Genomic DNA, 13,367 nt, shown 5'->3' with positions numbered 1-13,367 from the left:
ACTCCAATCCTTATTCCTGTTAAATACTGTTTCCATCTATAATCAGGGAAAAAAGGATTACCCCAAATGATTCAACAGTCATTTCATTCTTCTCTACATTCTGATTGGCAATCTTTTACGCTTTGGCCCTCCAGTGCTTTTAAGCATTGAAAAATAAAAATCTAATTTTTTCAAGTTTTCTTCAAGTTACCTAGTTAGTTCTACTTACCATTATTGGACTCTGAAACACATAAACAGCCTTATAATTTTAGAACCTATACCTCTTATACTATTTGAGGATTTATCATATCTTCATGTCTGAATTTTTATTGCTTTTTAAAAATGGTAAATTGTCATAGAAGTGTGGTATGAATATTGATATTTTGATACTTCTTAATATATTTTTGTTTATATTATGATATTTTTATGGGTTTGTTTAGAGAAAACCAAAGCAAAAACAAGTATGTTTTATCTCGTGTATAATTTTCATAATTTATCACGAAAATGCAAATTTATCAGATGCTCAGCTTTTTAAAATCATCTGTCATGATATTTCAAAATTGTAGTAATTAAATGTCCTGCCTTTTTTTTGTTTCTGAGTAGAAAAATTATATCTCATGGTAAGAGCTGTCATGAGTGTGTATGTGTATTTAAATCAACAGAATGAAATACCGTATTTTAAACTCTTAGAAATATGGAATTATTTTATATTTTGTTGTTTTAAAAAGTGGTATTTTTAATGTAATGGGATCATTCACGTAAATGGTAACTATTATTTATATGACATGTAATGACAATATTTACCTTTTCAAAATCCCTATAAATATTTCAGCCTAAATCTGTTTTCTAAAAAGGTCTAGCTATTTGCTTAGTTTGCTTAGTGGGGACAGAGAATAATTCTCTCTTTGCTTAGGCACAGAAATACTTTGAAGTTATTTTTTAAATTAAGCTATGCAGAAGGCTTCTGAAGCTTTTTAATGTTTGTATCTAATCTTTATACAGAAGGATTCTGAATTTTAAAAACATTACTTAGCTTATGTATGAATAATATTAATGTAACTTACATAGTGCAACATTAATTTGTTTAAAACATTATTTATATCTCAACTTTTCCTTTCAACATTCTCTTTACCTCTTATAATCTGAGTTTGAACTTGATCATGTAATTTGACTTATCAAATTATTATGTGAATTAGTTTATTATATTCATATTTCAAATAAATATATTGATATATTTTATAATAAAAAGTGTACATATAACAAAATTATGATGGCCAGACCCTAAAGTGACTACCAATGACCTCTGACTGCTGGCATTCACATTATTTTGTAATTCCCTTTTACTGAGTGTGTGGGTAGGACCTGTGACTTGCTTTGAAACCAGAAAATATTGCAAAGATGATGGGGTATCAATTCTATGATTACGCTACATTATGTGGTAAAAGCTATGGTATGTCACTTCCATGAATATGTTTTATGTCTGCGTCTTGCTAGAAGACTTGCTTTAAAGACTTTCTCCTTTGCTGGCTTTGAAGAAATAGGTGGAGCTGATGGCATCCTCTAGCAGCTAAGGGCAGCGTCAAGCCAGTAATAAGATATAAAGCCCCTCAGTTCTATATCTGCAGGGAAATAAATTCTGCCAGCACTTGAGGGAGCTTAGAAATAGGTACAGCCCCAGTCAAGCCTCTGATAAGAACCCAACCCCAGCTGACATCTTTATTGCTGCTCTACAGAGAACCCTTGTTCCAGCCAGCCCCTGAATGCATCTCAGAGTCTCTGAGTCAAAGAACTCAAGTATATCATACTCCTAGTTAACTATGCCCACACTTCTGACTCACAAAAATTGTGAAATAATAAATATGTGTTTGACTTTAATCAAGTCAATAAGTTTGTGGTAATTTCTTAGTTGGTGCTAGATACCCAGTATAAATATATCCAATTGCTGTTTTTTATTTACTGAATTATATATTTATGTACTAAATATTTATAAAATACACACTGTAAATGCTTTCAAACTTCGAAGGCAATCTTTGGTCTTTGATAGAGAAAATATACTTTCTTGAATGGGTAAAATAATTTCAACAATGCAAATTAAGACTTTTTAAAAACAACAGAAAGAAATTTTACTTTTGTGTTACTAAACACAGTGGTCTGTTACAGAATAAAACAGTTTAAAACATTTTTTATTCATTTAATTATTTACTTACATTCATATTTGCAAAATTGTTTTAAGAAAAAAATTATAATTTCCTTTGTAATACTGCTTTCTCCTCTTGTTGAAAGTAGTTGTTTGTGAGGTCCTTCATTCTGATTTTTTAACTTGCATTTATTTATGAGGTCTACAATGAGATTGATGATTATGACAATCTTGACCCCAGATCACATTATTAGATGTTAATGAAAATCTATAATGGCTATGCCAAATATTTCATTCTATCAGCTGATTATATCTATTATAGATTAGCGTAAATGTTTTTATCAATTGATTTCAGCATGTGGGAAATGAGATGGGAAAATCATTTGTTTGCATAGCACAGCATTGGGTGTGATACATTTATACATACATTTATAAATTTATACATTTATACATGTATACATCTATTTGAGATTTCATTCCTTTCATCCTTTGTAATAAAGACATTTTTCTATAGGTGGTGACTGCTATTAGAATGCATTTACTAGTGAATAGGGTCTTGGATTTTGATTAGAGATGACAAATATAGCCAAATTCTTTCTTTTTTTCCTTTGTCTTTTTTGAGTGAATTAGATTTGATACAAAGTTATCTGATAGTACATGACATATTTATGAGAAGAAAAAATTAATTATTCTTTCTTGATCTCAGTCTTTGCTATCTATGATGATTACTGACTCCCATACTTCCTTCGCATTTACCAGTGAGCCCTTAGCATTCTGCTGTAAGCGAGAGCTTTCTCTTCTTCACCATTTATTTATTATTAGTATGAACTCATGAATTCTTATCTTCCCTAATAGTTATTATTCACCACTATACTTAATTATTTAGCAATCTAATTTCCCCAGATATGTTCAGTGGGAGCTAGTTCAAGCTGGCTCTTGTGATTTTGTGACATATACCCATAATTTTATGAATATTTATACCTATCCTGCTTCAGGCCTGGAATTAGCTTTTTTCTTTCCTTTTCTTCTTTTCTTTCTTTTTCTGTTTTTTGTATAGCTCTGCTTCCTTGTAATCAAGAATCAGTCATAATAAAGATTGATATCTTAGTGTTACATGCTCTTTGCTGCTGAGGTGCCTTTACTTAGTGGCCTATTCAGTGAACAGAGCTAGGGAATAGTAATTTATTTATATACACAAATAAATAAGTACACATATATGAAGTACATATATACAGATTCATGTGTATGTAGGCATGCATATACATACACATACATACACATATTTGGGAAAGCATTTCTTCGTACCAAATGTCCAGTTCCAGTTTGTCTCTACAAGGTTCTTTTGGGCCTTCTCCACATCAATATTTGTGTGTCTCTTCTAACTCAATGAAAACACTGACTCCCAATGACATTAGCACGTTCCTTGTTTGCTCAGTTCTATAATACATTTAGAATACTTTCAGAATTGCTTTGTCTGTATTACTTCAACAAACAAACCTACTGAAAGGATTTCAAAGTTTGATTCCAGTTTTCCCTCCTCCGCCTTACACTGCCCAAGATTGAAAGTGTATAGTCAAATACTGGGCTCATAACTTATTTGGAATGGTTCCCTTCTTCCTCCCATCCACCCACCTTCTCCTGTTTCCCTTTCTCTTCAGGATGGCTATATATTATTTATTTGAAATTTATTAGGTTTACTTCTTTAGTTTACTTTCTGTTTAAGGTTTTTTCCCTTTCTCATTCTTATTATTTTAATATATACATATATATATGTATATATGTTTTAGAATATGTTAAACATTAACATTCTTTCCAAAGCAAAGGGATTAAGAAATATACTAAGAGGGATTATCAACTTTATCTGGTTTATCCTTCCTTTGTTTCTTTTTGTAAAGGTAAAGTCATTAAATGGCTTTAGTATGACACATACACACACATTCTTTTTTATGCAAAAAATGACATAGATCTATATATGTATCAAGTTATAAATCTTCACAATTATTTTATTTGGCTTTGCTTAAATTTGCATAGTACTTCATTGTGCGTATGTACCATGGTTTAACAAATCTCGTATGCATGGATGTTTATATATTTTTCAGTATTTTGTGATTACAAAAGATGCTGCAGTGAATAAACTTGAACACATATATTTTCATATTGTTAGAAGTTTGTCTCCAGAGTAAATTCCTATAAGTGGGATTGCTGGGTTGAAGAATAAGTGCATATGTAGTTTTGTTAGACATTGTTAACTTCTCTGAGATTTTCTCATTTTGTATTCCCACCAGCAGTGTATGGGAGGGCCTGTTTTCCCACAGGCTCATAAGCAGAGTATATTGGTATGCTTTTGAAATTTTGACAATCTGATGGGGGAGAAATGGTATCTTGGCATAGTTTTAACTTAATATTATTTTTTGTGAATTGTCTATTTATGTCTTTTGTCAGTTTTTCTATAGAGTTATTAGTTCCCCCCTTATTTTTAGACTTCTTTGTAAATTCAAGATTAAAACTCTTTTTATGTGGCATACATATCTTGCAAATATTTTCTCTCATTTTCATGTCTTTTGGTTTTACTAATTTTTTTTTTTTAACCATGAAAAAGTTTTTTATCATGTAGTCATATTCTTAGTCTTTTTAAAATAGCATTTGGAATTTTATTTATGGTTAGGAAGCCTTTCATTATGCCTGGGCTGTTGTGCAATTCACCCATTTTTTCTTCTAGTATGTTTAAAGTTTATTTTTGACTCTTAGATTTCTAATTGATTTTGAATATTTTTGTGTGTATATGGTATGAGAATTGCATCTGATTTTTTATTTTTCCAAATGACTATCCAGTTGTCTTAATACCATTTATGAAAAAGATTATCTTTCCCCCAGCCATTTAAAATACTGCTTCTATAAGATACTAGGTTTTTAGTGTACGTTAGTTGAGCCTGTTTCTGGAATTTCTATTCTGTACCTTTGGTTTTTCTATTGATGTGTCAATACCATTCTATTCTAATTGTATAGATTTTGAGTGTATTTTACTATCTTTTAAGTCTAACTCCCATCAAACCTCTTCCTTTTCATTGTTTTTCTAACTATTCTTATGTTTACTTCTGCATATGAACATTAAAATCAACTTTTCTAGCTCCTTTAAAGCTCCTTGGAATTTTTATTGCATCAAATAAAACATTATCTTTGAAATTGACTGCCATCTGATGATGATGAGATGTCCTAACAAAATATAAGGAATGTCTGTCCTTTAGTTATTTATACTTTTGTATTTTTTATGCTGTTTTATGCCTAAAATTTTGTTGTTTCCTTCCAAACTGTTAATTTCTTTAAACTAACAAAAGTTACTTCCTAAACATGAGGATATAATTTCATCTGTATGAGAAAATTTGTGGTTTGAGAAATAAAATATTAACTGTTCCTTTCTAAAAATTATATTATGTTGAAGGTAAACATATTACAATAATTTCTAGTCCAACATAATATATAATTTGTATAAACTAAATATTATTAACAAAAATGAAAACTTTATAATTTCCCTGTTGGAAAATAGGTTTGTATCCAGAACTCTTAAAGTCAATATATAGATCAATTAAAAGTCCTTAGATTTCTTGTCATTTGTCAGTTAGTCATTTTAAATTGCCATGGGACTTTGAAAACCATCTATTTAGGCAAGTAAGGTATGCAGAGAATATCATGCAAAACATCATAGGGAATATTACGTTGAATATTTTCATATTCTAAAAGTAGTATTGAGATACTTGGGACAAATCAAGTTTATTTTTTGCTGCAGACAAAGGAATTCTAATGTATTGTAAATCAATCTTTCAGTATATGTATATACGAAGTGATGGGATTTAAGCAGGCGAGCCTAAAGAAAGAACAATAGTATAGCAATAGTATAGATTCTGAAGTGCTTAACCCAGCAGTAATTAGTATGATGATTTTCTAAAGCTAGAAAACCCCTATATACCACATATTTGGAAAAGTCACAGAAAATCTAACCCTGAAAGTCTCTTTGTTTCACAGAGAATAAAATTAGAGTTATAAAAGGCTATCATATTTCTACTTTAATTTTGTAGTTAGTGTAGAAAAAGATTTACTCTTCAACTTATTTATTTATTTTTTGCTTGGATTCAGAAACTAGCATGGCTGAAAAGCACATTCAGTATGAAACCTGATTATTTAGATTATTATTCTCAACTGTTAGGCCTGTCATTAATTAAAATATATATGTATTAAATTTATTTCTCTGTTCTAATTAACAACTAAAACTGAAGACATTTTCAGGTCTTTCTCATTTATTGAACTCACATATAATTTAAATATTAAGACACTTTATTGAGTTATCCTATTGTATACTTTTATAATAATTCATTTGGGAGAGTGTTCCAGGAAGTAGCATTATGCAGAACAACACTTTATCTTTTTCAGGCAATTTCAAAGAATACCAGAAGTAAGAACATGATGTGGATTTATGAATTCTCCCAATATTTTTCCTCTACCTAAAAATGTCTTCATATCTTTACCCAGACTTTCAATTTCTTTTTATTTTATTAAGGAAGAATACAAATCCCCAAACTCATAATCTTATCCCATCTGCCTTGTGACATCCCCTGTATTTATTTGCCTTATTTCTTGTCTCACTCACGCTCATATATAGGCTTTCTACATTAATTCTTTTGAAGATTTGTTTTTAAAACTTCAATTAATGCTGTAGTTTTAAAAGATGTTTTAATGTACAGTTTAATTACTTTTTTGCTTGAAGAAATACATGAGGCTTTTGAATTTTGTTTAATAGTAAATGAGTTTTTGTATTTCTACAGATGTGACTCTGAAAATCGCTATGTTGGTAATCCACTTAGAGGAACATGTTATTGTAAGTATTTGTATTTTTTTATTTTAATTAATTGGTTTGTATTATTACTTTCAGGTGATTGTGCAGCAAATAAAATTCATCTTGAATAGCTGATGCTATCGTTATTATGTTACCATTGTTATTACTTAAGTCTTATTATACAACTCCATATTTATTGCTAAGAAAGACAATGTATTTTTGTTATATTTTCTTAATTGTATTTGGTGCATTTTTTTCTACTTTCAAGTGTAAAATAGCAATAGATCTTATTTTGAACATGGAATAAAATATAGAACTTGAGTAAACTCAGCTGAATTTTAATGTAATCTTTTCCATTATGATTAAATTTTGAGTAAATAAAATTTTGTGATAGTTTTTGCAAGGGACAATTTTGGTCATTACTCAAAAGCTGCACTGATTTTGTATTGAAAGATACTTTCATGTGGTAGATGTGTATTTAACTTTTTAAGAAATAACCAAACTAGTCTACGGCCATGCTACCTTGAACAAGCCTGATCCCGTCTGATCTCAGAAGCTACTAAGCAAGGTCGGGCCTGGTTAGTACTTGGATGAGAGACCACCTAGGAAGACCAGGTGTTGTAGGTGTAAAAAATAAAAAAATAAGGAATTGTAAGCTGACAAGGTCCTTGCAATCTGTGAGGTCAACCAAAGGTTGCCTCACCTAAGAAAAAGAAAAGAAAAAAAAAAGAAATAACCAAACTATTTCTCAAATGGTTGTACCATTTTGCATCTCTACCAGCAGTGTATGAGAGTTTCACTCCTTCCAAATCTCTCAATACTTCATATGGTTGGTCTTTTTAATTTTAGGCATTCTAATAGGTGTGTAATGGTATCTAATTCTTACTTTATTTGCATTTCTCTAGTAACTAACGACGTAAGCATTTTTTATGTGATTATTTGCTATATGTATATTTTATTTGATGAATTTTGTTTAAATCCATTGCCCACTTTTTAAAATTGGAGTTTTTGTTTTCATACTATTGAGTTTTCAGGATACTTTATGTATTTCAAATGCATGTCCTTTATCTGATATATGATTTAAAAATATTTTTTCTTCTTTTGTGGTTGTCTTTTCACTCTGTTAAGAGTATTTTTTTTTGAATGGAAGCTTTTAATTGAGATGAAGTGCAACTTACCAGTTTGTTGTTCTTTTGAGAACTCTTAGCCTAACCTAAGGTCACAAAGATTTCTCACTGTATTTTCTTCTAGAAATTTTATATTTTTACGTTTTTCATTTACGTATATAGCCCATTTTGAGTGTGTATATACATATATTTTAAAGGATAAATCAAAAATTTTTTTCTCCATATGAGTTTCCAACTGTTCTATCACAATTTGTTTATGGACTGTCTTTTAACCAGTGAAGTGCTTTGTTGAAAATCTAGTTGTCCATATATGTGTGTAAGACTGTTTCTGGACTTTCTGTTCTGTTGCATTAATTTATTCATTTATTTTTATGCCAGTACAGCACTGTTATAATTACTCTAGCTTTATAGTACGTCTTGAAATCATTTAACATTTATTCTACAATTTTGTTCTTCCTTTTCAAACTTCATTTGACTATTCCATTTTCTTTGTGTTTACATATGAATTTAAGAATCTTCTTGTCAGTTTTCACAAAAATGCATGCTAGCATTTGGATTGAGATTATGTTTAGTTTATAGATCAGTTTGGGGAGAGTTGATATCTTAATTATAGTGAGTCTTCTGACGACTAGTATATCTCTTTTTCTTTCTTAATTATTCTTTAATTTGTTCTCACAATATTTGGTAGTTTCTACTGTGCAGGTCTTTGTCACTTTTTGTCAGATGTATACCTACATGTTTTATATTTTTAATGCTATTGTAAACATTATTTTTTAATATTTCATTTCTGATAGTGTCTGGTATGTACAAGTACAATTGATTTTAATGTTGATATTGTATCCTTCAGCTTTGCTAAACTCACTTATTAGTTTAAGTACCATTTTGTAAGTTCTGTCATATTTTCAACATAGACAATAATGAAATTTGAATTCTTTCTTTGCTTTCTCTATTCCTTTTTTTTTCTTGCCTTGTTGCATTGGCTACTACCTCTGGTACCATGTAAAAAGATATGATGAGCATGTCATTATTCTTGTCTTGTTCCTGATTTTAGAAGGAAAGCAGTTGCTCACCATTAAGTATGATATAGATTTTTCCTAGATGCTTTTATCAGGGTGAGGCAATTCTCTTCTATTCTTATTTTGCATACTGTTTTTATCAGGAATTGGTGTTTATGTCATATGGTTTTTCTGCATCAATTGAGATGACCATAAAGTACTTTTCATTTGCTTGGTTAATATAGCAAATGGTATAACATTATATAGATATACCAATTTTTTTTTTGTAGCCTTTGGCTATTATGAAAAAATGCTGATATAAAAACATTCAGATAGTCTTTGTGTAGACATATATTTTTATTTTCCTTGGGTAGATTTCTAGGAGTAGAATTGCCACATGATATGCTAATCTTATGTTTAACTTTTTAAGAAACTGCCAAATAATTTTACATGGCTGAACCATTTCCACTAGTGATTTATAAATGTTTCAGTTTCTCCACATTCTCATCAACATTTCATATTGTCTTTCTGATTATAGCCATTATAGAGTATGTATAGTATGATCTTCTGCTTTTAATTTGCATTTCTCTTATGACTAATAATTTTAAGCTCAATTTTTTGTGTCCATGTCTCAAACAAGTTTTGTTAGATGTATAAAACCGTAATTCCCTAATAGTTCTGTTGCTATTTTATATAGCATTTTTAAAAATTATATTTTCTATTTACGTTTGATACATAAAAATAAAATTCATTTTAGTACATTGTTCTGATGTTCATAAACTTCAATTAACTGTTAATTCTAATTTTACTGATTTGTTTTATTTTTATATGTAGCTAATTATATTGCATGCAAATAAAGACAGTTTTTTTCTTCCCTTTCCAGTTTTTTTTTCCTCTTATTGGGATGGTTGGGATTTGGGTTTATTAATCCTTTCCACTAATTTTGTTGTCTAGTTTACTAGTTTTAGGTTTTGTCTTTAGTAATTAAAAAAAAATATTGTTGTTTTTGCCTGCAGTTTGTATAACTTCTCTTATTAAACTATTTTCTACATAGTTTATGGTTCAGTTCTTTTTTGTATGTATATGTAAGAATTTTTTAAATTTCTAATTAAGTAATTATTTTTTAATTCATTTGCAGTTATTTTTCTTATTTGAATTAGAATGTGGCATATAAACTACCATGTGTTATTAAGGTGTTTCTTTTGCTTATGGGACATTTGACACCGTTCAGAAACATTTTTGCTTATCATACCTGGGCCTGGGGCATGCGTCTTACGAGCATCTAGTGGGCAAAGGCCAGGGATGCTCCTATATGCCTACAGTGCACAAGATAGTCTCTTTAGAGCTGAGAGTTATCTGGCCCCAAATTTTAGTTCTGAGATTGAGAAACCCTGATTTAGAGGTTTAATCAGATTCTGATTTGATTTTAGGGGAAACACTATTTCATAGGTGGTTTTGTGTTTTCATCTATCAGAAGCATGTAATGCCTGCCAGTTTCTCTTTTTACATTCTTAGCAGACACTGAAGTTCAGTGTTTTGAATGTAATTGATTAGAAGTTGCAGAACTGTGATATTTCAATTACTTCTTGATTTCTTTATCGGAAAACTTCTATAAAAACAAATTTTCTCTCATCAGATATTTGGTTACTCATTGTTACAATTCATATAGAAAAATCATGGTAAGTGCTATAGTCTTTATTTACCAGTGTTCAAAGTAAGGAGAAGTTTTTGTATCATAAACATATCTAATACATATTTAACATGTTTTAATCCACTTGCAATTATTAACCTTACAGATATTCAAATTGCCTATTTCTCTGTCTTTTAAATTATCTTTATTTTCCATCTTTTCCACATTAATTTTATGTTTCTTTTTCAAACTTCCTTGCCATTATAAGAATATAATTGTTCTGATTTTTTAAAATTAGAAATCCCTCTTTGATTCTTCTTGAGTCTTTAACTTTTATTGTGTCTCAGAGGAGTAACTAGTTACAATTATGCACACATATAAATTATATTCTATTTTTTAGAAGTAAGAAATATACTAATATTTAAAAGCCTTTTGTGTTTAAGACTAAGGTGAATTTTCTAAATCAGCATCCAATATGAATATAATGGGAGCAACATAAGTAATTTAAAATTTTCTACAAGCTACATTTAAAAAGTAAAAGGAAACAGGTGAAATTAATTTTAATAATATTTTTATGTCAATATATCTAAAATATGTCATTTTAACACGTAACAGTATAATAATCATTAAGATATCTTTTGTGAAAGATTTTTTTTCAGATTAAGTTTTTGAAATACAGTTTGTATATTTTATACCTATAACAACTGCAGTTTAAATAAATCGCATTTTAATTACTCAGCAGCCACAAGTGATAGTAGCTACCGGATGGGGCAGCTCATCTCTAGAGTATATAATAGGACTGTCACTCTCGTTTAAAAATGTTAAAGGAAGAGTCATAAAGCACTAGATGGCACTCTTGTCATTTGTTATGAGGCCTTTAGAGCTTATAGCATTTGGGAAAAAACGATGTTGAAAAAAGAAAAGGTCAGTAGTTTTTGTAATAAGTGTTAATGGAAACTATTCTGATTTTAAAGATTGGAGTGAAATTTAAAATGCAGGTCCACACAGTGACTTAAAGCAATTGAGTGCAATATGGTGTTAACTTAATTGAAAGTAATAAACCAGCATTCGTATCCTATAGACGGTCTTAGTAGTTTTTCAAACATCAGTTTAAGCCCGAAAGCCAAGTGTATTAGAAAACTGTCATGCTTCACATGGCAAAAAAAGAAAGTTTCTAGCTATGATATCTAATTTGATTGACCCTTGCAAACACTGAATTATGTAATTTATCTCAACAAATATAAAAAGTAGTAATCCCAAGTCGTGTAGTTTCCTTTTTCCTTAAATGCTTTCTTTTTAATTTTGATAATTGTAACGAAGGAAACCTTCAACACAAAATGAAAGGCTGGGCTATGAAAATGTTAAAGGCTTATATATTTTCAGTGAGTAGAATCAGAGTACTAAAAGTCACTTTCTGTAGACATCTACTTTAGGCTGTTACTTCATTAATTCTTTAGCTACATGTAATTCCCAAACTGCTAATTATTGTGTTTTAGTACATTTCCACTTAATCTAATATATTTGGGCTTATTTCACGTTTTACTTTTTGAAAAATTACTGTTTTATTTTGAATTTCTTCTATTGCTATTTAGAGTTCAGGGCAATTTTCTGACGATAATAATACACTGCCTTTTTGAGAGTCAGCAATTTAATTACTACTTATATATTCAGTGATCACTTCTACCACTTATCACATCTTACCTTAGTTTACATTAGTAAGAAAATGAAATATTCATTTCTCCATCCATCTCACTATAAAACCTTTAATTATTATTCATTTATTTAATGAATGTTTATGTCTTGGACTAAAAGATATTATTTATAAGCATATTTATTGGATTTAATTTTTTTGTTTGATAGATAATATTTCTCATAAGCATTATTGTAATTGTGAATTAAAAAAGCAAATATCACTCTCAGTTTAATTACTTAAAAAGCTGTCATACAAAACAGTTAAAACTTGAAATAACCTTTTTTTAGTGTAATTATTTTGTATTTTGTTCTAAAACAATAAAAATATTTTTTCTATTTTAAATTAAACATATTTTGTTAGTTAATGTTTTGTAGACTTGTATGAATATAAATAGCTACTTAATTAGGATCTAGCTGATCCATCTGCAGATAGAGCAGAAGTGACCTTGATGAATACAGAGAATCTCAATTCTTATATCTCATAACATGAAGACATGATTGATTAAAGATTATCTGACAAAGCATAAATGAGCCACATGGTTGGCATTTTAACCTTATTCTTTGATCATTAGTGTTTTTATTAATTTTCATGAAGTTATATCCCAGTATCTCGAGGTGTTTATTTCCGAGTTATTTAATATTTTTGAATATTCTAAAATGAAGGGCACCATAACACAATTATAAAAAAATTAAGAACAGCTGAAAGAAAAAAAAATGCTGTTGAATTAATCTGAAAGAGATGTAAACAATTTGACCATATATTTTATGGTAAGTATTATATTTTTGGGTTATGCAAATAACATAGACTCGTTCTAAAAATAACTTAAAAAAAAATTTAAGGAAGAAAATAAAAATGTCTGAAAACCTCCCACCAGAGCATCCATCAGGAGTTGCACAGTGTACTTGCCGTCTGCAAAGGCTCCCGACTTCGAGGGACAGTGAGGGCCCATGGCCTGCCCTTATTTTCCCACTAAGCCAT

At 29.5% G+C, this 13,367-nt stretch overlaps 1 protein-coding gene and 1 pseudogene across 3 annotated transcripts in view; both read left to right on the top strand.

The window, feature by feature from the left end:
• The window catches only part of ATRNL1 (attractin like 1), a 572,934-nt gene that overhangs the window by 159,891 nt on the left and 399,676 nt on the right, over positions 1–13,367 (top strand). For all 3 annotated transcript variants that reach the window (XM_023530113.1, XM_023530111.1, XM_023530112.1), the window contains one exon: positions 6,934–6,986. In XM_023530113.1, coding sequence (XP_023385881.1) covers positions 6,934–6,986 — 53 coding nt within the window. The remainder of the gene's footprint in view (positions 1–6,933; positions 6,987–13,367) is intronic.
• LOC111739092 lies at positions 7,450–7,571 on the top strand (annotated as a pseudogene).

This window comes from Pteropus vampyrus, unplaced genomic scaffold (assembly GCF_000151845.1).
Source record: "Pteropus vampyrus isolate Shadow unplaced genomic scaffold, Pvam_2.0 Scaffold46, whole genome shotgun sequence".
NCBI classification, from domain to species: domain Eukaryota; kingdom Metazoa; phylum Chordata; class Mammalia; order Chiroptera; family Pteropodidae; genus Pteropus; species Pteropus vampyrus.
The sequence above is the reverse complement of the archived record's forward strand: the minus strand, read 5'-3'. Positions and strand labels throughout refer to the sequence as shown.